The sequence below is a fragment of the Erpetoichthys calabaricus genome, chromosome 3, assembly GCF_900747795.2.
Source record: "Erpetoichthys calabaricus chromosome 3, fErpCal1.3, whole genome shotgun sequence".
In the NCBI taxonomy this organism is placed as follows: Eukaryota; Metazoa; Chordata; class Cladistia; order Polypteriformes; family Polypteridae; genus Erpetoichthys; species Erpetoichthys calabaricus.
The window spans coordinates 88,251,290-88,278,810 of NC_041396.2; the positions used below are offsets into that span (position 1 = coordinate 88,251,290).

The following is a 27,521-nucleotide window of genomic DNA, read 5'->3' on the forward strand; positions in this document are numbered from 1 at the left end:
CACAATAGTTTCCAGTGTGTCCAGGGTTTGCCCTGTGATGGAGCAGGCTTTCTTGCAAAATTTGGCCCGGCATTGTGTGTCTTTTCAATAATGACCTGATAAACCTACTGTATATTCCAATGATATGTACATTAGATTAATCCACAACTCTAAATTGTTCTGGTGCTAGTGAGAGTGTGTGTCCTGTGATAGACTGGTGTCCCATCCAGAGTTGGTTTGCCACTTGCAGCCATTAAGGCACTGAAGAATGGGAGTGTTAACCCTTGTGATGACTTAATATTTTGTATTTTTCCCCTTGTCCTTAGGGTCAAAAATGACCCACTTTCATCACATCCCTTTTAGAAAATCCCTCAAGTGAATTTTATTCTATGTGAAAGAAATGACCTTCCATGCATTAAGAAATTGGTGAATAACTGTTTTTTTTTCTGTTTTACGGTATAGGGGGACTGTTCTTAATTAATGCACTTTACTCATTTGTACTACAGAACACAGTAACAGATTTTTTTGATGTGATTATTATTTATTATTGTTTTAGTGTTGTGATTATTTTTATTATTACTGCCATCTAATAAATAAGCAAAAACGTTTGCCTGTCCAGATGTTCATCACAATGCAATCACCAAGTGAGAGGAAGAGTAAATATTCAAAAGCTACAGTTTTGGTAATTAATACAAGACAATTCAAATGAGTGAACTTGATTTGAAAAATTAAGGAAAACCCTTAAACAGTAAATTCTAATTAAGGTTGTGGAAAATATAGCAACGCTGTCATGTCATCCACATGTAATCGAGGTTACTGTTCTAACCAGAATTGTAAAGGGAGAGGATGTCTTCATTCCACATATACCTATGATTTTCAGTGAACACCCTTTTGAATTCAAACAACTTCAATTTCCAGTACATCTTGCATTTGAGATGTCCATACATAAAGTGCAAGGACAATCACTTAAAGTTACAGTACTGGAGTTTACCTCAAAGAACCGTTCTTTTCACATTGCCAACTATACATCGCCTGTTTCACAGTAGGATCAGGACAGAATTTATGTTTTTTCTCTTAATGGCGAAACAAAAAACGTCGTGTATCATAAGGCACTCTAAATGACTCAGAGCAGCTATAATCCGTTATTTGTTAATAATGGCAGTTTGACTTTTGGACAATATTCAAATAGTAAATTCATTGTCAAATAATAAATGGAAACTGTTTAACTTTTTTCCAACCCCAGCGACAGCCAGGCATCCCTGCTAGTTTTTAAATATACTACAGGTCAAGTAGGGCATTGTGTCATGCACTCATGCCTTCAGCAAAGTGGGGTACTAACATGTGCGACATCTTTTATAGCATTCGGGCCCCCATTACTTATAACCCATTCCATATGAAATAACAATGCTCTCCAGCGAGAAACATTTTTACTTTGATACATTATGTGAAATGGTGCCTGTGACATTCTGTTACTCACTGTATTCTGTATAAGGACATAATGATTCCAAATGTACAGAAGGTGAGTGCTGCTCACTGGAAGAGTAGGTCTTCCCACAAGATGCATAGTCTGGTGTGGGAGTTAAGGGATAAGAAATACCGTATATTCCTAAGAAAGTTGTTCAGGAATATACACACATTCTTTCTTTCTCTCTCCATGTGTATGTGGAGAATAAAATACTGGAACGCTGTATGAAGCTAGGCATGTAAACTGTTCATAGGTGATTATCACAAGAAATATCAAGAGGAATTTGACTCAGGTTGCTTATTATGATTTTTATTTGCTATAAATCATTTACTAATGTTTTAATTTGCCTGTAAATTGTTTTTGTACCTGCCAGGTCAAAAAATGACCCCAAAACAATCTTTGTACCTAGACTGTGTACAGCATTCATAACAGTATTTTGTTTGTAACATTGTTTGAAGTGTTAGGCTCATTGCAGGAAAAGTCATCAAATTTAATGCTGAAGAAAATTGTTTGGGTTTATTCTCCAGTTAAATTCGGAAATGGTTCAATATGACTCTCAGGACAACACAAGGGTTACACAGGGTGCTTTAATGGCTAGTAGCCCTGCTAGACCTGGGTTCTACTTCTAGTCTGCTCACTGTGTTTTTGGACTTTGTACATTCTCCTTGTGTGCCCTTATTTTCCTCCTACATATCAAGAATGTGTTAAGTTAATTGGTGCCTCTAAAATCATTTTATTTATTTTCATATCCTGTAATGGACTGATGCTTTCTTGTTCAGAGCAGCTCCTGTCTTGACCATGATGCTGCTGGTTTGGACTCCTATAACTGTCAGGCAGAGTAAGCAGGTTATGAAAATAATGCTTTGGGCTCATTTGAACTAACAGATGAAAGGATTACACATCTTTTATAATGCACTTGAAAAGTAAAGCAGGTAAAGCTGTTTACATCTGACTGTGACAGCTTAGGAGCTGAAATAATTCACCTAATCGCAAGCATGGCTGATCAGAAGCCTCTCATTAAGAGGTGCATTGTAATGAAGCCAGAACACACATTTGTTAAACAGATTCAGTTCTTAAGAATTTTTCTATCATTTTCGCTTTCATCAATGCCTGGAATTATGAAAAATATATATCTGTTCATATTCTCAACAACTTTCGAACCAGGCAGGCTAGCAGAAATCTGTTTTGGCCAGGCAGTTTCTCATGGTCATGTACACAGCTAATTAGATTTTCAGCACTACTGATTACTTTCTTCTGGTAGTTACCATATAATGTGACAAGAAATCAAATGGTGTATTGTGTTTTATTTAATTTCTTTCAAATAAAACACATGAAAGAGATGCATAATAAATATGCCTGGTTGTGGAAGCTATGGGTCGCCACAGAGCTTCAAACCCCAGACACAACTGACATGAACACACTCACAGGTTCAAATAAAAGATTATTCTTCCAAATACCGTTTTATAAGGAAGGAATCACACAAGGGACACTGAATCCTCTCTGTTTTTTCTTCTCATTTAAATTCCTCTACAGACTCCTCTTCTTTCCACTAGTGTTGCCTTCTTCCTCCCAACTCTGACTTAACTTCAATGAACTGGAGCGGGACCCGGGAGTGCTTGGAGCCTGATGGAAGAACTTCCAGGTCAATCAGAAAACCCCTAAAGCGTAACTCCCTGTAGTGCTCTCGGGTGGCACTCATGGACCCCAGCAGGGTTGCCTCATGGCATTACAAATCCCATAATCCCTTGCATTTATGGGTATTGGTCCTGAAGCCCAGGGATTCTGCCATCTAGTGGTTTGGGGAGGAATATATTTCTGAGACTGTGACTCCTTCCATTGTTCAGTTATATTGGAAACCTGGCGGGTTAAGGGAATGGTACCAATCCCAGCCAGGACGCCCATCCGTACATGGGTTCCTTCACATGGTCCAAACAAAATGGAAACATTATTACACATTTATTATACAGTCATATGAAAAAGTTTGGAACCCCTGTTAATTCTTTATTTATTTTGTTTATCAATTTTGTTTATCATTGGCTGAGCTTTCAAAGTAGCAACTTCCTTTTAATATATGACATGCCTTATGGAAATAGTAGTAATTCAGCAGTGACATTAAGTTTATTGGATTAACAGAAAATATGCAATATGCATCATAACAAAATTAGACAAAATGAAATTTGGGCACCCCAACAGAGATATTACATCAATACTTAGTTGAGCCTCAAATGCAAATATAACAGCCTCTTTACGTCTCTTATAGCCTTTGATAAGTGTCTAGATTCTGGATGGAGGTATTTTTGACCGTTCTTCCATACAAAATCTCTCCAGTTCAGTTCAATTTGATGGCTGCCGAGCATGGACAGCCTGCTTCAAATCATCCCATAGATTTTCGATGATATTCAAGTCAGGAGACTGTGATGGCCATTCCAGAACATTGTACTTCTCCCTCTGCATGAATTCCTTTGTAGATTTCGAACTGTGTTTTGGGTCATTGTCTTGTTGGAATATCCAACACCTGTGTAACTTCAACTTTGTGACTGATGCTTGAACATTGTCCTGAAGAATTTGTTGATATTCTGTTTTTCTTCTCGGTACTCAAATGTGGCACTTGGTGCCATGGTCCACCTGCCAAGTTGTTTTGCCTGCCTAAGGAAAAGTCATCCCAGATGGAGGATCGCGGGAATCGTGGAAAAGAGGGGTCCTTTCATCGGATTGGCTGGCCCAGCACTGTTTCAGCCATGGAATGGCCAAATGGGGGAGGCAGCTTGAAGGATGAGGTCTCCAGGACTCTATACAAATCCAAATCTTATTATGGGATATATCATCTACTGTTAAATTCTGCTCTGTACTTCTAAAATTTATATTTTTTATTTCTTACTATATTGAGAAATTGTTCTGTTCTGTGTACTGCATTGTATTGTATTGACCCCCTTCTTTTGACACCCACTGCACGCCCAACCTACCTGGAAAGGGGTCTCTCTTTGAACTGCCTTTCCCAAGGTTTCTTCCATTTTTCCCTACTAGGTTTTTTTTGGGAGTTTTTCCTTGTCTTCTTAGAGAGTCAAGGCTGGGGGGCTGTCAAGAGGCAGGGCCTGTTAAAGCCCATTGCGGCACTTCCTGTGTGATTTTGGGCTATACAAAAATAAACTGTATTGTATTGTATTGTATTGTATTGGGTTGAATTTATCCGTCCCTCGACTTTAACAAGGACCCCAGTCCCTGAACTAGCGACACAGCCCCACAGCATGATGGAACCTCCACCAAATTTGACAGTAGGTAGCAGCTGTTTTTCTTGGAATGTGGTGTTCTTCTTCCACCATGCAAAGTGCTTTTTGTTATGACCAAATAACTCAATTTTTGTCTCATCAGTCCAAAGCATTTTGTTCCAAAATTAATCTGGCTTGTCTAAATGAGCATCTGCATAGAACAAGTGACTCTGTGGCGTGAGTGCAGAAAGGGCTTCTTTCTCATCACCCTGCCATACAGATGTTCTTTGTGCAAATTGTGCTGAACTGTAGAACTATGTACAGATACACCATCTGCAGCAAGTTCTTGCAGGTCTTTGGAGGTGATCTGTGGGTTGTCTGTACCCATTCTCACAATCCTGCGCATATGCCGCTCCTGTATTTTTCTTGGCCTGCCAGACCTGGGTTTAACAGCTACTGTGCCTGTGGCCTTCCATTTCCTGATTTCATTCCTTACAGTTGAAACTGACAGTTTAAACCTCTGAGGTAGGTTTTGTAGCCTTCCCCTAAACCATGATACTGATGGTTTTCAGATCTTTTGAGAGTTGCTTTGAGGATCCCATGCTGTCACTCTTTAGAGGAGAGTCACAGGGAAGCACAACTGCAATTGACCACCTTAAATACCCTTTCTCATGATTGGACACACCTGTCTATGAAGTTCAAGGCTTAATGAGCTAATCCAACCAATTTGGTGTTGCAAGTAATCAGTTTAGAGCCGTTACATGCATTCAAATCAGCAAAATTACAAGGGGACCCACATTTTTTCACAGCCAGTTTTTCACGTTTAATTTAATTTTATACAACTAACTACTGCTTCACTAAAAATCTTTGTACGGAAAACACCCCAGTACTCAGATGTTCCTAGGAAATGAAAGACATACCACTGTTATCTTTTTTGTTGAAAGTAAATTATTATTCAGGCTGAGAGGGGCTCCCAAACATTTTCATGACTGTATATAAAAATACAGTGGTGCTTTGTACTTTGAATAATTCTAACTTCTAACGTTCCAGGGTTCAAACGTTAAATTCGAGAACAATATGATCCGGAGTTTGAGTGATGCTTCTACGTTCAGTGAAAAAAATGCAGTAACAGATGACGGTTACGCAATGAGCATAAACATCATCTTTTGTGTACAGTCTTAGTGTTAGTACACCAGCTGTTGTTGATGTACAGGCATAATCGTCATCCTTTTCTCTTAATAGCATCTCTAGCCCTGTCCTGCTGGTGTACTGTGCAGTGGTAACTCAATAGCTATATCTGGAATGAGTGAATGAACCCAGGTCTCTGAAATTAGCAGAATGCAGATGTCCTTACCAATCTTATTCGCTATCAACCTGTAGCTTCAATTCATGCATCCTATTTGTGAGGAATTGTGCATTGATGAGAAAAATACTAGGAAGATGCAGTTTGTGTGGTCACCTCCTTAGCCTCATCAGCATGCCAGCCCTCTAGCCCTGCTTCTGCCTCCTGTCCCTGCACCGCCTCCGTCTCCTACCTGTGGTGATGCTAATCCATGGGGAGCCCTGACACCTGGCTATGTCTGTCAATTTGAGGAGAAACTCAGCTGTAACAGTCCACTCGCCACATAGTCCCCTTTTTAGGACTTTTTATTTCCAATGGGGAGAACTGATTTTGACTTTGAACATTTCAGAGTTGAAACGGCCTCCTGAAATGAATTAAGTTGAAACCACTGTATATTTGACAAAATATTTTGCTTCTGCCACTTGCTGAAAAATGACTGTATGTTTCAAATAAGAGTAAAATGATTGACCAGATGTTGTTTTTGCACCTTATCCTCTTCTCTTGTATTAAAGCAGAGTAGAAATGTTTTGCAGAGGTAATGTCCCACCACCACCACACCCCCTGGTTGACAAATAGCTATGTCTGTATTTTTGCATGTCGTTTATCATAAAGTTTAACAACAGAACAATGATTTGTTCTTTTTTATTTATTCATAGGATCTGTGTATTCCAATCTGAGATTTACTTTATTACAGCAACAAGGTCAAAAGCATGCCCCCCTTGTTGATTCAATGTTTTGACTTGGCCCTGTTTCAGACTATTAATAGCACACTTTGAAAGTAAAGAAACAAGAGAAATGGAGCCAAAAGATAGCACTAAAAAGCAAAACTGCTGCAGTTTTCCCTGGTGCAAATCATGTGGGATACACAGGTCCCATTTCGGATCAAGAGATTTGGGTTCTGCTCTAGTATTAGTGGGTTAGAAATCATTCATATTAATATCATTTTGCAATCAGCTTTGAAATGTCATGTGGCTCTTCCTGTAGCAGTATTAGTTTTAGTAAACACTTCTTGAGCATTTCTTATTTTCTTGTAATATGCTTGTTAGGTTAACTGTCCCAGTGTGAGTGAGTCCTACAATGGACTAGCACAATGTCCAGGCCTTCTTCCCACCTTGCACCCAATGTTACCTGGATAGGAGCTGACTTACTGCCACTGTCATGTAGATAAGCAGGCTAGGAAATGAATGGATAAAAGACTTCTTAATCATAGCCTGGTTTACAGGGTTGCACTGATGGTGTTGGGTAAACCACTGACATAATGAGGAAACTTATTAAAAAATCTTTTAATTGTGAACTATCTGTGCAACCCATTTAAGACGGGTTGAAATCAAAGTAATCAATGTAGACCTCAGTGTTAACGTTTGCAGTGCACCATGCAATGTGAATATCTGTTATATGTCATTTGATATAGGATTCATAAAAGCAGTGGTAATGTTTGCGATGCACAATCCCATTGAATAACTAATGCAATGCATTTTATTACTAAAAATGTTTGTGATGCACCATCCCTTTGAATGACACAGACATACAAATAGACAGACACAGAGACAGGCACACAGACACTTATCCTTTTATTAAGGTGGATAGTAATTTTTATTTTGCATTCATAAGCACAATTTAAAAATATAATTTGAATGTTTCCATCACGTAACATTTAAGTACAAAATTGAAAATAAATGTAATTGACATAAATATAATAAATTACACAATTCATTCGTTATTCAACACCTGCATGTTATTTTTAAATTCACAATATCAATCAATGACCAGTGTTAAGCACTTTTTGAAGTTGAAAAAAAACAGGAAAAATCATGAAATAAAAAAAGAAAAAGAAAAATACCAGACATTAACCAATGGAGCCAAACAACAATTGAACAGAATGAAGCATATTTTTTTTCTATAACTGATAGAGATGCTGTTTTTCAGAATGTGATAAGAAGAGAAAAGGACCGCAGTTTTGAGTGAGTAAAAGTAATTAGTAACTTTTGTTTTTTGTTGACAATTTTTCAAACCTAACACATACTGAGGCAGTACTAATTTTAGGCTTTGATGCTAATGGAAAGTCAAGATTTTTAACAGTTTTTAGCGTTGAATGAATCAACTTTAAATCACTTTTGTAACATTACCAAATACCAGTAGTGCTAATGTCTTTTATACAAGTTCTGATGCAATCTCTTTTACACTAACACCATCAAGGACTGTATGTAGAATGTTTAACAGTAAGCAGCCTAAATGAACTAATAATATTAGGTCCCTGATTAAAAAATACTAATATTGTGTACAGGAATGTACAGTTAATTACATAGTACTTGTGACACATCCTATTAACCAATGACACTATTAACTGAGGCTAATTCACTTAGAAAATTTCTCAGGCCAAGGTGGCTAACACAACTAGCCCATCCATCCATTATCCAACCCACTATATCCTAACTACAGGGTCACGGGGGTCTGCTGGAGCCAATCACAGCCAACACAGGGCGCAAAGCAGGAAACAAACCCTGGACAGGGCGCCAGCCCACCACAGGGCACACACACACACACGACAAGCACACACTAGGGACAATTTAGGACTGCCAATGCACCTAATCTCCATGTCTTTGGACTGTGGGAGGAAACCGGAGCACCCGGAGGAAACCCACATAGACACGGGGAGAACATAGAAACTCCAAGCAGGGAGGACCCGGGAAGCAAACCCAGGTCTCCTAACTGCGAGGCAGCAGTGCTACCACTGCGTCACCGTGCTGCCCAACACAACTAGTTTATTAAATAAATCTTAGATCTGTAATTGAACTGTTATTAAAAGTATTTTAATAAATGGCACCTATCTGTGGTTTCTTCTTAGCTTCTTCCCCAGTTGTGGCAGGGTACACACTGGTCCCCTTGAACCCAGAACAGGATAAGCGGTTTAGAAAATACTGTAGGTGACTTGATGAATGAAGCTGAATAACTGATATCTATAATAATATTGAACCTCGTCAGCATTGATGAGTTTCAATATAGTATCTGTCATCTATCTAATACTTGTGGTAACGGTTTTTATTATTGGTTAACTATAATTATGGTGCATTGGCATCTGTACTGATGTTGTAATTGAAGGGGTACCTAATTAGTATTAAGTTTAATGCCTCTTTTCTTTATATTGAATAGAACATTAGAACACTCTAGACGAGAACAGGCCATTTAGCCCAACAAAGCTCACCAATCCTATCCACTTATTTCTTCCAAAAAAACATCAAGTCGAGTTTTGAAAGTCCTTAAAGTTTTACTCTCTACCACACTACTTGGTAGCTTATTCCAAGTGTCTATAGTCCTAATGTTTGTGTGAAATTTACCCTTAACAAGTTTTCAATTGTGTCCCCAGGTCCTTGATGAACTCATTTTAAAATAACAGTTTCTATCTACTGTACTAATTCCCTTCATAATTTTAAACACTTCAGTCATGTCACCTCTTAATCTTCTTTTGCTTAAACTGTAAAGGCTCAGCTCTTTTAATCTTTCCTCATAATTCATCCCCTGTAGCCCTGGATTCAGCCTAGTCACTCTTCTCTGGACTTTTTTCTAGTGCTGCTATGTCCTTTTTATTAGCCTGGACACCAAAACTGCACACAGTACTCCAGATGAGGCCTCACCAGTGCATTATAAAGGTTGAGCATAACCTCCTTGGACTTGTACTCCACACATCGTGCTATATAACCTAACATTCTGTTAGCCTTCTTAATGGCTTCTGAACACTGTCGGGAAGTCGATAGTTTAGAGTCCACTATGACTCCTAAATCCTTCTCATAAGGTGTACTCTCGATTTTCCGACTGTCCATTGTGTATTCAAACCTAACATTTTTACTTCCTATGTGTAATATTTTACATTTACTGACATTAAATTTCATCTGCCACAAATCTGCCCAAGCCTGTATGCTATCCAAATCCTTCTGTAATGATGTAACAGATTCCAAATTATCTGCTAATCCACCGATCTTGGTATCATCTGCAAACTTAACCAGCTTGTTACTTATATTCCCATCTAAATCATTTATATATATTAAAAATAGCAGCGGCCCCAGCACTGACCCCTGTGGAACAACACTCTTAAAATCGGCCAGTTCTGATGAGGTTTGTCGCACCATCACCCTTTGCTTCCAGTGTCTGAGCCAATTCTGCACCCATCTAAAAACATCACCCTGAACTCCCACTTCTTTTAGTTTGATGCCCAACCTCTCATGTGGCACCTTATCAAATGCTTTCTGAAAGTCAAGATAAATAATATCACGTGCTCCACTTTGATCATATCCTTTTGTTGTCTCCTCATAGAATTCCAGGATGTTAGTAAAACAAGACCTCCCTCTTCTGAACCCATGCTAACTGTTCTGAATAACTCCTGTCCTTGCCAGGTGTTGCTCAATCTTATCCTTAATAATTCCTTCCATTAATTTTCCTGTGATGCATGTTAAGCTTATTGGCCTGTAGTTCCTTGGATCTGCCCTGTCACCCTTTTTATATAATGGGATGATATCTGCCATTTTCCGGTCCTTCGGAATCTCCCCAGTGCGCAGTGACTTCCTAAAAATATGCGTCAAGGGTATATAAATGTACTCGCTATCCTCCTTAAGAACTCGAGGGTAAATATTATCTGAATTTTGTCAGCGGGGTGTGTTTCAGGTACCCGTTAGCTATAATGATGGACAAAAAGTCTGCACTAAATTTTTTAAATTCCTTTTAACTGCCATTGCATTGCATTAGCTGAATCTGTTGACTACTACTGTATCTGTGTGGAGTTAGCTCATTATTTTCATGTGTCTGAGTGGGCTTTCCTCTTGCTTCCCAAAATTGCTTTAACTGGTGACTGTATAATGACTCGGTGCAATTGTAGGTGTATGCATGAGTGTGCCCTGCACCAATATTGCACCTAATGCTTCTAGGATAAGCACTGGCATCTGTTACCCAGTGTTGGATAAGCAGGGTCAGCAAATGTTTGGATGGCACTGGCATAGATATATTTTAAAATGTCATTTTTTTAAATAATACAAACATTTCTTTTCTGTATGTATATCAAATGATGAAATATTGCTGTAATGAGGCAGTTACTACAACAGGATGGCAATGGCTTACTAAATCTTAGTCACCCTTAAGTCTCTAATCATTCAACTCTTCCCTGTAAACTAGATCTGCCAACCACTCCATCTAAGGGGGCTTTCGTAAGGTTTCAACCTTTAGCTCAGTTTAACTTGGAACTCTCCATCTGTGGGTAAATGAAACTCCCAGTACACAGACTGGAGGGTACTTAAATTGAGGAAAGCATAAGTAAACAAATTAAAAAATAGTATTTCACAGCCTTTAACGAGCTTGATGTGCTGGAAAACTTCAAACACCACAAATATGAAGCATAGAATTAAATTAGTTGAGGATTTTCTTCTTTGATATAGCTCCTTTCAGCAGTATAGATTGTTTTAATTTAGAAATATATTTTCTGTGTAACAAATTCAGCTTTACAATAAAGTATACCCGGTTTCAAGGTGCTTTACAAAGCAGCTGAAAAGATTAAAGTTTGAGAGGTCTTATACAATACGTTTAAGTATTGAACACCAAGGTTTATATGAGAAAAGTGCTGTATGAGCCAGGCAGCCATTTAACAGGCAGCGTTCAGATGGTACCCTACACACTGGTATGGAATACTTATTCTAGGTGACGTATCATCACTCCTGCTTTTGGTGCACATGGAATGGTGTTCTTAAGAAACACAGCCCTGAGCTTACATAGCTGTCAGGCATCTTAAAGCTTCTGAAAAGTATGGACATACAGTACACTGATGAGCCAAATCATTATTCCTATTTGAAGCAAATGATGTTGACTAACAACAGCGTATGTCAAGGTCAGCTGACATTAGATGGTAAGCTGACATTAGGTACTCATAGTCAACGTGTTGAATGCAGAAGATATGGGCTGACGTAAAACCTGAGTGACTTTGATAGGTATGACCAGACAACTGGTTCAGAGCATTTCCAAAATGACAAGGCTTGCGGGGTGCCTACTGACTGTGGCCCGGTGCAGAAAAAAACACAATCGCGGACAGGGTAGCCTAGACTCAACAATGTGAGAGGTCAACGATGGCCATGAAATCTGGTACAAACCAACAGAAGTGCTACTGAGTTGAAGATGCTGACATTTGCATTGGGTGTGATGATGATAGATAGGATTAGGAAAGAGTACATTAGAGAGACAGCAAAGGTTGGACGGTTTGGAGACAAAGAAAGAGAAGCGAGATTGCATAGGTTTGGACATGTGCAGAGGAGAGATGTTGGGTATATTGGGAGAAGAATGCTAAGTATAGAGCTGCCAGGTAAGAGGAAAAGAGGAAGGCTTATGAGGAAGTTTAAGGATGTGGTGAGAGAGGACATTCAGGTGATGGGTGTAACAAACCAAGATGAACAAGACAGGAGGATATGGTGACCCCTAATGGGAGCAGCTGAAAGAAGAAGACGAAGACAGACTGAGCTCATGAATCTTCTTCTTCTTTCGGCTGCTCCCATTAGGGGTTGCCACAGCGGATCATCTTGTATTGTTGTCCGCATATTATTTTGGCAAAATTTTACACCGGATGCCCATGAATGAAATGAATAAATAGTGCAAAGATAGCAGTTAAACAGAGGAGTGACAGGAAGAGGTGGGTCCAAGGGAACCAGAACTGGAAGTGACTTCATCAATGGGAGGTTCCTTCTGTTGGTCTAAAGAGGGAAAAAAGGAAAAAGTATAGATGACAGTGCCAACCCCTGGTCTGGTGGGCAATTTCAGTTATTCAACCCTGTTAGCTGCCTCCCGTGTGCACGTGTGTGACACTGTTTATGAAAAGTCTGTTAACAAGGCTTAAGACCTTTCTACTTAATAGACTTTTTATCATTTGTTTTTGTGTTTGGCATTCCCTCTCAGCTATTAATTCCCATATGCTTTCTGATTCCCTTTGCTACTGGCTCATACTTGCAATTTTTTTTCATCAACATGCATCAGAAGAATCAATCAATCAATCAGTCAATCAATCAATCAATCAATCATCTTTATCTACTTTTATCACTGCAGGACAACCAATCAGTCTATAGTGAAGACATCCCATCTATCTGATCAAATGTGTTATTGCAATAGCATTAGTGTAAAGCCATGTAAGACTGCCATGACTTGCTTTTTTATTCCAATTCTCCAGCCATTAAGCTCAGTTACTACATTGGCTTCTCCTTGTTTAGACCCTTATAAATCCATAATGGTGGCATCAAAATTTACATTACAGGATGACCACTGCATTCTTCTTTACATAGTGTCTTTCAAGATTTCTCTTTCTCTCTATATAAACTTGAAAAAGGTGACCATTGTTAAGGAAATGAACAGTGCATTCTGATGAGATTTAAACCCGTGCCAGTTTTCACTCTGCATTGCCTGCTTTAATGAATGTAGCAAGTAAAACAGCATTAAATATCATAAGGGTATTTTTATTAAATCAAGTAATGGTGGAGAGATGTGGCAGTTGGAAGAGAGGTGACATAATGTGTCATGACATCAGCCCAGTCCCATTGTTAGCAAAATTCTTCTGACATGCCTCTGATGTGCTCTGCATGTCCTACCTCTCAGAATATTTTGGTGTTGCATGAAAAGGGTCCTCCCTGTGTGGAGTTTGCATGTTCTCCCCGTGCCTGCGTGAGTTTCCTCTGGGTGCTCCGTTTTCCTCCCACAGTCCAAAGACATGCAGGTTAGGTGCATTGGCGGTCCTAAATTGTCCCTAGTGTGTGCTTGGTGTGTGGGTGTGTGTGTGTGTGCCCTGTTGTGGGCTGGTGCCCTGCCCGGGGTTTGTTTCCTGCCTTGCGCCCTGTGTTGGCTGTGATTGGCTCCAGCAGACCCCCGTGACCCTGTAGTTAGGATATAGCCAGTTGTATAATGGATGGATGGATGGATGAAAAGGGGCAGAGGAGGGAATTGCCTGCAGCAGAATGCTGTGGAACTGAAATGCAACGTGGCTTTGTCTCTGCCTTGAATTTCTAATATTTTCCTCCTCCAAAGCCCACTTCTAGACTTAAAAGCAGGACAAAGGTGAGGCGCTGGCAATAGACTGGCCAATGTGTCCTCCAAGGTCCAATGTGCAGAGAGTGTGCTGCTGGGAAAGTGTTTGCTGTTGTGAGTGAAGGCAGGTCACTTTGATAAGAGAAGTAGGTGAATGAAGGTCAATGTTTACACGATGCTTGGGGAAAGGCAATCAGTTTAATGAACAACACTGCTTGATAGCACCATTGTGCCATAACTGTGAATTTACCAAAGGACCACAGTCTTTTTTTTTTAGTTCATTTGAGTTGCAAAGTACTCCTGATAACAAACACCCTGCAAATCCTTTCTTGACAGCACCTTCATTTACAATTTAGAAGTTGGACTGACAAACTTGAAACAGTTAATTCAGTCAGTTATGAATGCACCACCACATTAACCTGGATGATGACCTGAAAGCCACTATATTATACTAGCCGACGTCCGCTGTAGCATAAGGTGGTGTAAGAATAGGAACGGAAAATGGTGAGAAAGGAATTCAGAAATCAAGAAGAAATAAATACTTCTTGAAAGACGCAGTGTGCATATAGAATTTCTGGCCAAGCAGGATTACATGTGAAAGTGATAAATAAATCAGGCTTTCCGAATTTACGTACTATGGCCATCCTGATAGTTTTGTTGCATGTATCTTGGACTTCCTGGAAATGTGGACGGTAATATGATCATTTTGCCTACACGTATGTTATTTTCAGCATTGGCTTGCAGTGCGTCTGAAAGTCCTTTGTATTGTTCCACAGGCAGATCTTGTTGATGTGATCTGAGTTAGTTGAGACGCGCGCCCTCTGTTTTAACATGCGCATCTACGACGTACTGTTGGAATAGTTTGCCGCTGGAGTGCAAAATACTAAATGTATTCCTCATTGCTAATCTGTACACGTAAAATTGGCATTGAGTAAGCCTTATTTGCTTGCCAGTTCTTTTATCGGGAACATGTAAATCTTTGTGCCAGCCAATGTCTCCGTAGGGGAATAAAAGTGGGTAAACCATAAGATCGCAATTCATATTGAGCGTGGAAATCTGTTTACAGGAGTTGCCTATGGGATAGATTGTGATGGATGGCCGGCGAGAGTTTCCGGCCCTCACCCCCAGGCCGCCAGGAGGAGCTCTCCCGACAGCATGGACGGGCCCCGAATTCCAGCAGGGCCTCATGGACTATGTAGTTTTTATGCACAGCCCTGCTGGATACCTTGGGGACCACCGGGAGTCGCTGTAGGGAGGCTTGAGGACTCATATATGCCCTATAACCCGGAAGTGCGTCATAATCCCATGACAGGAAGTAACGACGTGGTCCCGGGTTGAAGATAAGGACTGTTTACCCTGACCCGGAAGGAATAAGGACTTGTGGGTAATGGAACAGAAACACCTCCGGGTCAGGGGGTATAAAGGACTCTGGGAAAGCCCAGACATTGAGCTGAGCTGGGAGGTAGGGTGGCTAAGTGTCTGGGAGAGGAGGAGTGAGTATTGAGAGAATTGGTGTATTTATATGAGTAGTGTGGAGTGGAGGGTGCTTGGTGCACTGTTTTATAAGAAAATAAAGAAGTCTTGGACTTTGACCTGGTGTTTGAAGTCGTACCTGACGGTTCAAGAGGTCGATACACGCCTCTACTGCTACAGATGCAAATGTCCCTTTCGGAAGGCTGTTCGCCATCTTCTCCGACGAAAATCGCTGCAACATCGGTGTGACATGTCGGGGCATTGTATCGTTGTAAATCCTGCCTAGGGTTTTCCTTGAAAACCATTCGTACAGATGCTGTTGAATTGGACTGAGCGATTTGATGCATGTGTTTGTATGATATAGAGAAGGGGTTGATGGTTCTGAGCATGGAATCTAGCTGGGGAAGTTAATTTTCGCTGCATACAGAGTTTGCTTTATTTTGTAAGCGTACTTCATTAACTTGCGCTGTGTCAAAAACATACAACTGTCCATATCCCGGTGAGGTAGAAGTGTTAGCGTATAGTGGAGAGATTTGGTGATAAATTTGTCCGTGTATTTTAAAACAGTATGGTCTGTGGCCAGATGGTTGAGTTATCTGTGCACCCATGGAAGCAAACGCTAGAGAAGAGTTGTATTCTCAAATGTGTTCACGATCATTTTTAGCTTCTGATATTTGCTGTGTAAGAAGCTGTTGTAAAGACACAGGTGGCTCCCGCAAAGGTGGAGCAGGTGGCAGCACCTCAAGTACTTGTTGGATGTATAACGCTCAGCAGGCCAGTATAGTGCATGACATGGAAGAGGATGAATAGGAATCAAGAAATGCCGTGTCGGTTGCGTGTGGGCGGGAAGAACCAGAAGAGAAATATATATAAGAGATATAAAAGTTGATTAATTAGAAAACTTAGAAGTAACTAACAGCCTTTATATTATATAACACCTTTCGCACTAAGCACTATGACAATGAATATTCAGTTATAAATTTTCAATTACGTAAGAAGTCTCAAAAGGTGGCAAGTTGGTGGCTCATTGTACGTGTGAACGCACACACACATACAGGAGAGGGATAATCTCAAAAATACAATATTTTTGTATTACTTGTTTGCCTTTCTACACACCCTCTCTACCCTGGAATAAAACTCAAGGGTTTCTTGTAACAGCAGTATGTACTTCCTCCATCTGCTAAATGTTCAAACAGGATGCAGTCCTTCCCATGACGAGACAAGACTTTTTGAAGAGATAATTTTAAGTCCCGTGAGACAAGACTTTGGCTATGAGATTTTTTAAAGTCACGCCCTCCTTTCAACCACACACACAGTAATCTCACCTCTCATTCATGTGAATGCTTTTGTCAGACACATTTCCGGCTCTCTCAGCTCTTTTTAACGTTTTCCTCACTTTAACTTCCCAATTAAAGAAGACGTATTATGTCTAAATCTTATTGAAGAATTTCATCATGAAGGGTTATCAAAAGAAAAAATGAGTACATGGGCAATCCTAGCACCAAGAAACTATGAAGTCAAACAAATTAACGCCAAAAATGTTGATTGGTTAAAGGACATATTGGTTAAATGCATATCAATTGACTATGCTGAAACAGTTGTTGGTGATCATGTGGAACATGAAAACATCAACTTACAATATCCCAAAGAATATCTACAACCGTTAACACCATCCGGTCCTCCACCACACAAATTACTGTAGAAAGAAGGATGTATCCAAGAAAGGTAATGCAGTACATCTTCTGCGGATAACATTACACAACAAAGGAGATCTTGATATGCCATTCGTATTAAAACGTTAACAGTTTCCCGTTAGAATAGCTTGACAATTAACAAATCACAGGGACAAACATTCAAAAAAGTTGTTTTATTTAAACAAGAACCCCTTTTCTTTGCTATATCATTTTTTTCTCTATTTTTGTGCGAATTGTTTTACTTTGAAATTTTACTAAAGCTTTTTAACAAGATATTTAGTCTATGGAATCATTTCATCATGTCAAGCTTTTGCTAGAATGGCATTTTGCATACTAGAGCTGCTGAACCTTGGTAATTTTGGGAAAATGCAGCTATAGTTAAGTTATGTTATAATATTAGTTTGATCACTGTTTATTCTGTAATGCACCAGGTATTAGTCCCTGGCAACCCAAAGTATTAAGAATATTGTAAAGAGTGGGTATCTTATTTTATGTCACATCAGACACCAGTGCACAAGCTTATAGCTCTCTCTTGAGTACTTAAATAGAAGAACTAATGCTGACCCCTTACTACTCCCACCCACAATACACTTATCTTACCATCAACTGTGACATTTCATGCACCCAGCTTATACATGTTTTTTTTTTTTTACATAGCAGCCTCAGGATTAATTTCCTACAGTACTATTTGTGCAAAATTCGGTTACTTATTAAACAGTTCACTAAATAACTAGCACTTAGGTAGATATTTTAAAAACACCTCTATAAAAAGTAAAACTAGTTTAGAAAGAAATAGCACTGCTATGCATTTGGTAGCATTTCTGCCTCACAGTTCCTCAAACCTTGGTTTGATTTCCAGCTGGGTTACTTTCTGTATAGAGTTGCTGTTCATGTGTGCTTTTCCATATACTTCAGATTCTTTCCAAACGGCAAAGATTTGCTAGGTTAATTAAAGATTAACATGGCCTTGCATATGAGTATATTTCAATTAATTTTTATGTGGTTTCTTCACTGTGTACAGACACACAGTGCTTGTATGAATATAATGAAATGATGACACTTCATATCTTTTACTTACTTGAATACACAAAATATGGTGAATACACAGTAAGACACTTCAATTCAATTTGACTAACATAAAATTATGACAATGCAAGTCTACCTATTATTTAATAATCCCTTAATCTGTGTAGTCTTACGAGTGTGTGTGTGTCCAGTCCCTCCAAGCAATCTGATAGTTCGGTTTGGCTTTGGTGTGATTGGTCAGTTATGTTTTGGTTGCTCAATCAAATGCAGTCAAGGCAGGAATCACTGGGAAATAAAGTTAAGACAAACAATTATACCAAGGAAAGACATAGGAGGAATGCTGATAGTTGCCTTCAAACTTGGGTAGTTTTCGCAAGAATACTAATGATGTTTTTGCAGTAGTTAATGGGGGTCCATCTACTATGAGTGGCACAACCAGAGCCCAAACTTGAAATCAATCGAACATCTCTGGGGACACCTAAAGACAAATGCAAAACCAGGTGGACAAACTTGTGGCTTCAGATGCAAGAAAACTCCAGGCTGTAATCTCTGATAAAGGTGATTCAACAAGTAAACTGGCAAACATAATTTTCAGGAATTGCCTGTTTCAGAGCACATCACAGTTGGAGGGTTATTGAGTGCCTATTGGGGGGTTGCCAGAGTCTCAAAAATCCCCCAAAGACTCCATAAGTGTTCTCCTATATTCATGAACTTGGAGAGGAGTCAGCTAACTCTTAAGAATTATCCCAGTTACATGGGCCCAGGACATGGACCCACCTGTGCTTGCTGCCCCACCAGCCGTATCACTGGCATATGATTCCTATTAATCTTTGTCTCGAGAAAATACCTCCAGATAGACAATGTTTTTAGTGAAAACTTCAAGCCTTGCCATCTGTTGCTGAGGTGTCCACTTGCATGTTGCTGAGCCGCAGTGTTTGCTTCATTTCGACATTGTGTCTCTTCCTCTGTGTCATTAGCATGACATCGGTGTTGCACGCAAGTGTTTCGCAGTGAGAAATGAGGTGCTTGTAAGCACCAAAATTTTTTTTAAGTGTATGCATGTACCATCTAGTGGCTGTGGTTGAGCGTGAACAGAGCGGACTGCTCCATTCACACACAGGTCTTTCATTTATATATGTCTAACAATACCAAACAACAAACCCTCAAACATGCATAAGAACTTCAGTCTTGAATAATAACAACAGAGCTACTGCTGTCAATCACAGGCTTGTTGGTGGGAGTAAGACGTGGTCATTCTAGGGTGTGGCGCCTGGAAGTCATAACAAAATTGATATTATTCAGTTATAAAGCAGGACCCAGTAAAGCAGTTATCATTTGTTTTGTTTTATGTTACTCCTTATAATCATCTCTGCTATGAGTGTTTTGCTGAATGAAAACACTATTGGTGTATTTTTGAGCTCATTTAGTTTATTTGTTCTGAATCAGTGTACAAAGAGGAGCAGATGCATCCCTTTTTTCAAAATATATTACTTCACTTTACTCACAGCCTCTTCTACTGTATATAACATATTATTTTCAAACCCGCCTAATCTAATTCATGAGCCGGAGTGGAAAATCACTGGGTTATCAACTGGTAATTCCTGTTTAATCGTAACAAAAAAAATGTAAAACAGTTATGCAGTGACACAACAAAATAGACACTGATAAGAAAACCAGCCAACACAGAGTTCTCTGCCCATATCGTAGTTCCTATTTTCTTGTTCAGAAGCTCATTCAATCTCAATTCTTGGTTTTAAGTACGTTGCCACCTTCCCGGGCCTTCGTTTTATATGGCTTCCTGACCAGGAGGGGCGGGGCCTACTCAGGGCATCATGGTTTAGTTGAAATGCCCTCACTGGTATTTTCTCAGAGCCGTGCAGGAAAGAGAAAATACCACTAGTGAAGGTACTCCCTCTTATCCCACAGTGGCATCGCTTACCTCAGTTGAGCCTGGAAGAGGATCCCCAGGTGCACATGTGTGACAGGCCACCCCCTTAACTTGAGAGGGCATCAGCATTGGCATGGAGCATCCCTCACCTATGCTGAACAAAACGTATATATTGTTGCAGGCTCAGGAACCAGCAGGTTACCCTAGGGTTGGAGTCCCTATAAGAACACAAATACTGCAGGGGTGTGTGGTTGGTCATCAAGATGAACTCCTGCCCCAATAGGTATTACCTGAGCTTTGTAATTACCCACTTAATGGCCAGGTGTCCATTTGGAGAAAAAAGAAAAAGCAAAGTTAGGTATATTTAATACAGGAGTTGACATAAGGGCCATTTTTAGATCACTGAATGTCATCTCCACCTGGGGACTCTTTGCAACTGTGTTAGGGGCTTGCTTTCATGTCATATCCATTAAAGGCACAGTCTTTTCAGAAAAATGGGGCACAAACCTCTGATATTACACAGCCAGTCCAAGAAAAGAATACACTTGCCTTTTGTCTTGTGGCCAGGGCCAGTCACAAATGGTGTCAACTTTGGAGCTTACAGCTGGATCCATTCCTTGCCTACCATGTGCCCCAAATACTTAAACTTAGCCAGCCCAAAAAAGGCTTCTTAGGGTTGATACGCAGGCCAGTGTCACAGATGTTGTGAGGGACAGCTAAGACGAGATTTATGTATTTCTTTGAGATGGTGGAATATATAATCACATCATCCAGGTAGGCAACACTATATGGGTATTGTGGGGCCTGAGCAGATTGTCCGCCAGACATTGGAAGGTGGTCAGGGCCCTTTGTAGCCCAAAATGTAAGACGTGGTACTGCCAGTGTCCATTGCGAGTAATAATCATGTCTTTTTTTCTTTCGCTATGTCAGTCAAGGTTATTTGCCAATAGCCCTTTGTCATGTTGAGGGTGGACAGATTTCTGGGCTCTACAAGAAGTTCTCCAGCATGCGCTTCACCATGTTCTCTCCTGGGTGGAGCCAACAAGCCAGATTCCCCCAAATGTCAAATGCTTGTATTCTGGCCTGCCTTTTGGGGCAAAACTGCAGTCACAGCAGCACTGAGTTTGGTAATCTGTAGTGAGCCTGTATCGGGCTCCTCCATGTCAAAATAAGTGCACAACGCTTCTCCAGTGAAGAACAGGGCAAGGATTTGGGCCCACTGTTGTCTGAGCCAGTGCATTTTGGCAGTGGTGCATTCAAGGATGAGTAGATGTGCTTCTACATTATCCCTTGGCTTCATTGGGATCAGGATTTGAACCAGGCCCTGTGCGCTCATCAGTTCCTGCGCTTCAATGGCCTTCCACCAAGCCTCTTGATTTAAACACTATTCTAGGCATAGATATCAAGGTAACACAACAAGTGTGCCATTTGCCTTTCATTCATGGGTTCATATTCCATGGGTTTATCGAAGGAGAGGCAATTTCTGATGACGTGGCTGAGAAGAGTTGTACCACAGTCAGTCCTCATCTTCCAAAAGGCATTGGATTTGCAGCGAGGAGGCCTCTTATTTCTCCCTTACTTCTCTGTTCAGCAAGCACCTGCTGTTCAGTCATCTCTATTATGGTAACATACCTGCCAAGTATGGAACTGAAAAAAAATAAAAGCACAGACTTGGAAAATGTAAACAATCAACTTCAGATTAGCCTTTTTAATGCTCTTTGTTAGATGGTATTTCATTTTAAACAATGGTTCAAGCTTTGAATATACCAGTGTTCCTCGGTCACTTGCTGGTCTCAACTGATGCCATTTTGGGAGGATATTAGGTGCTAAATACGCTGGAAACCAAAAGGTATGGACTTAATGGATGGTGCGTGCTTTAAAAAAACAGCAATGGAAAACGTAGTTAGTGCATATTAAGTACGCGACCAATATTTCATCTTCCCCCGAAGTATCGTCATGAATGTCAAAGTAGTGGCAGAGCTCCTACACCAAAACACACTTCACATGGCTTACTTAACACAACTTCTGCATAAGGCAAATGACCAGCAAACTTAAGCTGAAGAGCACATGAAAACACATAAGCCCACCAACATCAAAAAGCAAAAAGACACAGAAAACAACATGTATTTTAGATAGCACAACTGTAAATAGATGATACAACAGTAATAAATACACACACACACACACACACACACACACACACATATATATATATATATATATATATATATATATATATATAAATATATATATATAACTTGTATAATACACATACACACATGCATTAATGCAATTGCCTATCTATTGATAACACTTATGTTGTGGCAATTACAATTTTAAAACTAGGTGGTTGGCTTTACACATATTATTTTTATCCTTGCACAGTGTGACAACTGAGGCATGCCTTGGAAGCTTTTCCCATTTCATTTTTTCTCTCCATTTAATAAACCAATCAACTAACAAACAGTATAGTTAAGATTATGCATTTTGTTATTCTTTTAGTGAAAGTTTGGGTGTTAATAATCATTTGGTACAGAGTTTACCTTACTTTGCTATATAGCTAGCAGATCTGACATTACTTTGTATAGAAGTTGATTAATATTTATATTTGCTTTATTAAGAACGAGCTGTATATACCCGGCGTTGCCCGGGGCAGAAGTAACCTAATCGGTCAAACACTTACATATATACCAAAGTAAACCTAATCGGTCAAACAGTTACATATATAAAAAAACCGAACCTAATCGGACAAACAGCTTCATATATACAGAAGCGAACCTAATCGGAGAAACAGCTAATCTATATACATAAGCAAACCTAATTGGTCAAACAGTTACATAAATACAAAAGCAAACCTAATCGATGAAACAGCTTCATATATACAGAAGCAAACCTAATTGGTCAAACAGTTATGCATGTGCAGAATAATTTTACAAAGATTATGCGTGTTAACAATCATTAAAAAGAAAAGATTGAGGAACTCTTCTTCTATATGTGATGAAGCTGGATGAAGCTGACTTGACGAAGACGTAGGTGGCATAGATTCGTTTTTCTAAAACAGAAGAAAAAAATGAGTATCTATTATTATTTTAAATTAGAATGAAAATGAGAACCTTGATTAGAGATAGATTATCCGTATTAAAATATGTGCATGAATAAACTTTTGCTAACTCTCTAGCAAAAGTTTATTCATACAAATTGGCATGGGATGGCTTTGTGAAAAAGTAAAAATTAGATAAAAATAAATTGAGAATGCGTACTTCGATTTGACTGAGATTATCTGTAATGATGAAAAAAAAGTTTAGTATGTTTTTTTTTCCATACGGGAAGGATGTAAAACCTTACATAGGCACCCTTCAGCCCATACTGAAGGGTAGTGTCAGATTCTTACTGACTAAAAAACACCCTTTTTATTCCACAGCTACCCCAAAAACCACTATTAGGCATTACTTTGGGGTGGCAGTAGTTTAGTTATGAAACAGCTGGGTCCTGAAAAAAATCTGTCTTATTAGTGGCTTCATCACATATAGAAGAAGAGTTCCTCAATCTTTTCTTTTTAATGATTGTTAACACGCATAATGTTTGTAAAATCATTCTGCACATGCATAACTGTTTGACCAATTAGGTTCGCTTATGTATATATGAAGCTGTTTGATCGATTAGGTTTGCTTTTGTATTTATGTAACTGTTTGACCAATTAGGTTTGCTTATGTATATAGATTAGCTGTTTCTCCGATTAGGTTCGCTTCTGTATATATGAAGCTGTTTGTCCGATTAGGTTCGGTTTTTTTATATATGTAACTGTTTGACCGATTAGGTTTACTTTGGTATATATGTAAGTGTTTGACCGATTAGGTTACTTCTGCCCCGGGCAACGCCGGGTATATACAGCTCGTTTCATATAAATATAAATTATTAAACAGTAGAATCTTCTTCTGTAATTTGCTACCGTGGCAATTTGTGTGTCTGTCCAGGATTTTAAATGACCTGTAGCTCGCAAACCGTTGCACCTATACACTTGAAATGTGGTACACATATAGTACGTCACGTCTACTATCCGCTTTATGGGTGATGATTGTTTTAGTCTTTTTATCTTTATTTTATTTTATTGTACAATCAAGTCCTATCTGCGCACAGCAGGGCAGCCGTGGGCGGATGCGTATGGTGTATTCACTCGATGTTATCGTGCATTGCGCTGTCAGTGGTATTTTGATAAAAGAATTTGAACAACATATAAGAAGCGTATAAATTATTAAACAGTAAAACATTAACATTTAAGAAGTAAAGTTACATTAAGTACTACTGCTGTGCCTTCGGGTATACCTCATTTTTTGTTTGCCCATTACATGCTTAAATGTATACATTTTTTGGTGCACCTACCCGAGAACACGCGATATATAACCGAGCGTGGGAGAAGCATGGATTTTAAACACGCGTTGAGTTGATGTGCTGGTCTCCCTCGTGAAATAACTGGTAATGTTTGACTAAAATCTACAGCGAGTAAAACGACATTAGCTCCTATTTTTTTTTTTTTACGATCTCTGAGATGTTGCTTTTTTCGGTTCAAGGCTTCATAAGCTCTTTTATGTTGTATGGTGTACTTATCCCAAACCATCATCTTTGAATGTTGCAAGACTTTCGCCTTGTATGTAGATCGGGGTAATTACATTCATTGCATTCCTAGTCTGAATCACAATGTGATTGTATGGGTGGTTACCTGGCACTGTAGGGTTGCCACCCGTCCTTTAAAATACGGAATCGTGCCGCGTTTGAGAATGAAATTGCGCGTCCCGTTTTGAATCAATACTGGACGGGATTTATCCCGTATTTTTTTTATCATTTTTTTTTTAAAGCAGCGTCTCATGCAAATCATCCCACACGCATTTTATGAAGATGCCTCCTTTCCTACTTTTGATTGGGTAATACTTGATGTCATCGTTAGTTTGATTGGTGTTTTTAACTGTCCAGTGAGTAGGGCGTGTCTTTCAACCGTAAGCAGATTTTTTGCACTGGTATCACTGACCTCGACGACGGCGACGTTATACGTCAAAAATAAATTACGATAAATGACGATTTTAGCGATACTTTATTACGACGGCGGCTACATAGACACGATCAAATAAAAACAAAAAAATCAAATAATCATTCTACATTTTCAAAACGTCGAAAACACGACGGAATGAAAAAAAGGCCCACCCGACGACCCACCCATTCCATTTTTATATATATAGATAACTTTCTAATCAATTAATGTTATTAATGATATGTATAACATTCTCAGCACATTGTAACACATCTATGCAGTACTCCAGTTGGATGCATTATCCAGTTTGAATTTAACACCGGGTATGTCTGCGCAGGGTGAACTTTCACTTTAATTTATAACATTCTCTGTCAGTGATCAGATTCATGTAAGCACCATTATGTTTTAGTTTGAGTCTTTATATGTAAATTTACTGTTTGAAAATCTCCTAAATACATAACTTTTTGTTTTGGTCGTGTTTTTATTTTAGATGTTTACTTCTCAACAAAAGTCAATGCAGTGCTGCTATTGTAAATTTTCCATGCAACAGGATCAGCCAATGTTATACACAATTGAACAACGATGGCCAGGGCTTTTTGTTGAAGAACAGGTAAGTATTAAATTTCACATGTCACTTTAATGTCTTAAACACCCTTGGTTTGTTTCTGAAGTTCATTAACTCAGTCCTCACTCGCTGTCTTGCTTACACATTGGTTTATGCAGAATTTCTACGCATAACCTGCGCTGATCATGAAGTTACTCCTAACATCTCTGGACAGTTGTACTGTGGGCTTGCTTATGATGTACAGAGCTCAAGAGGAAATGGAGAATCTACTAGAAAAACAGGATATACAGGTAGATAACGTATCTAAAGTAATTTTACCAATTTATCAACTTCAGAGTAATCTAGATTTTTCTTTTTAGCTTCAGCTTAGTATTATCTGTGTATCATAAGCTAAGCAATCACTTTTTCCTCCATTCATTGACCTTATCTTGTGTTGGTTTTGTTTTTCTTTTCTTTCACAGACCACAGACTTAACAGCGCACAGGAGAGACACTGTTCTTCTGAGTCTTCCCTTCTACCTACAAGAGCTGGCCTCAATTTCAAAAACATCCTGGTAATTTGCTTTCCTCATTTTGTGGTGCATCAGTTTGATGTTTTATGGGGGTGTAACTTGCATTAATATACACAGACCTTGATATCTTGTTACAGTTTATGTGATACTCATGACAATGGTCATTTTTATGAAGTGTCTTATTTTATTTCATGTCTTTTGTAGAATTCTGCAAGGAACATTACGATGGGAATTTTAGAGTTGGTCAGGAATGGCATCCCTTCAAGATTGCTGTGCAGTGCAGTAAATGTTGTAATTGTCCTTGAAGAGGAGGTGGTTATGGAGAACCTGGGAAACTTTACAAATGCCTTTACAATCCTGTTTTGCTCACTTTCAGCTTTTAACATGAACTATCGCAAGAACCTTAAATACACATTTGTGGTGGTCCAGAAAGTGTTCCAGTACCTTGGAAATGACTACACTGCTAGAGTGCAATCTCTAAAAAACAAACTATCTGCAAATATAATACAAATTTCTGTGTGAAAATTCCAGTTAATTTTGTCAGTTTGGGCACCTGCTTTTGAAGAGAAAAAAAAGTCTTTGATCACTGTTTTAGTTAAATGGAATTGACTGTTAAATGGTCTGTTGTCTTATTTGATTTATTTGTTTTCTAAATAAGTCTCTAAATCTGGATTCCATCACCATTCTACTGCTCTTACATAAAGCATTCTTTCTGTGTAGCTTAAATGCACAGTAATATTGCAGCTGCAAAGTTATAAATGTTAAGAATTTAAAGTGATATGTCAATAAAATATTTAAAGTATTTTGTTTTTGTCCTGTATTATTCAATAAATTCTGTATTAGTTTTAATTTGTAGAGCATAAAATTTACAGTTGTGCTTGCTTTTTAATACTGGCTTTGTAGTTAACTAAACTAAACAACAGTATTTAATACAACACAGAATTTGTAATTAGAACAACAAGCTGATCTGATGAGTACCAAAAATTTAACTGATACAACTTATTATTGTTATTTGAGCCAACATGGTAAGGATGTCAACACAAATCAAAATAATCAATTTACACAACTTTAATTAGGTGAACTAAAATTTTTGAGTGCAACAGGTCACTAGAAAATTTTAAGTTAGAAAGGACAAAATTTTTTTACAGTGCAGGACAGGATTTCTTTTTATAATAGAGAGACATACAACCTTATATCTCTCAGCTACAGTATGTGAAACATTTATCTTCACCATAAGCAGGAAATTCTTGTCTCTAAAGCGTTACCAAATCTTTGCACTAAATGAGGTTTTCTTTAAAGAAGTGTGTTTTTT

At 38.9% G+C, this 27,521-nt stretch overlaps 1 protein-coding gene across 1 annotated transcript in view; it reads left to right on the plus strand.

Moving 5' to 3' along the window:
• LOC114648188 (uncharacterized) overlaps positions 1–27,011 on the plus strand; it is a 33,208-nt gene extending 6,197 nt beyond the window's left edge. The window contains exons 3-6 of the mRNA XM_051924692.1: positions 25,624–25,743; positions 25,857–25,988; positions 26,160–26,251; positions 26,414–27,011. Coding sequence (XP_051780652.1) covers positions 25,624–25,743; positions 25,857–25,871 — 135 coding nt within the window. The 3' untranslated portion in view covers positions 25,872–25,988; positions 26,160–26,251; positions 26,414–27,011. The remainder of the gene's footprint in view (positions 1–25,623; positions 25,744–25,856; positions 25,989–26,159; positions 26,252–26,413) is intronic.
• Positions 27,012–27,521: the final 510 nt, after the last annotated feature.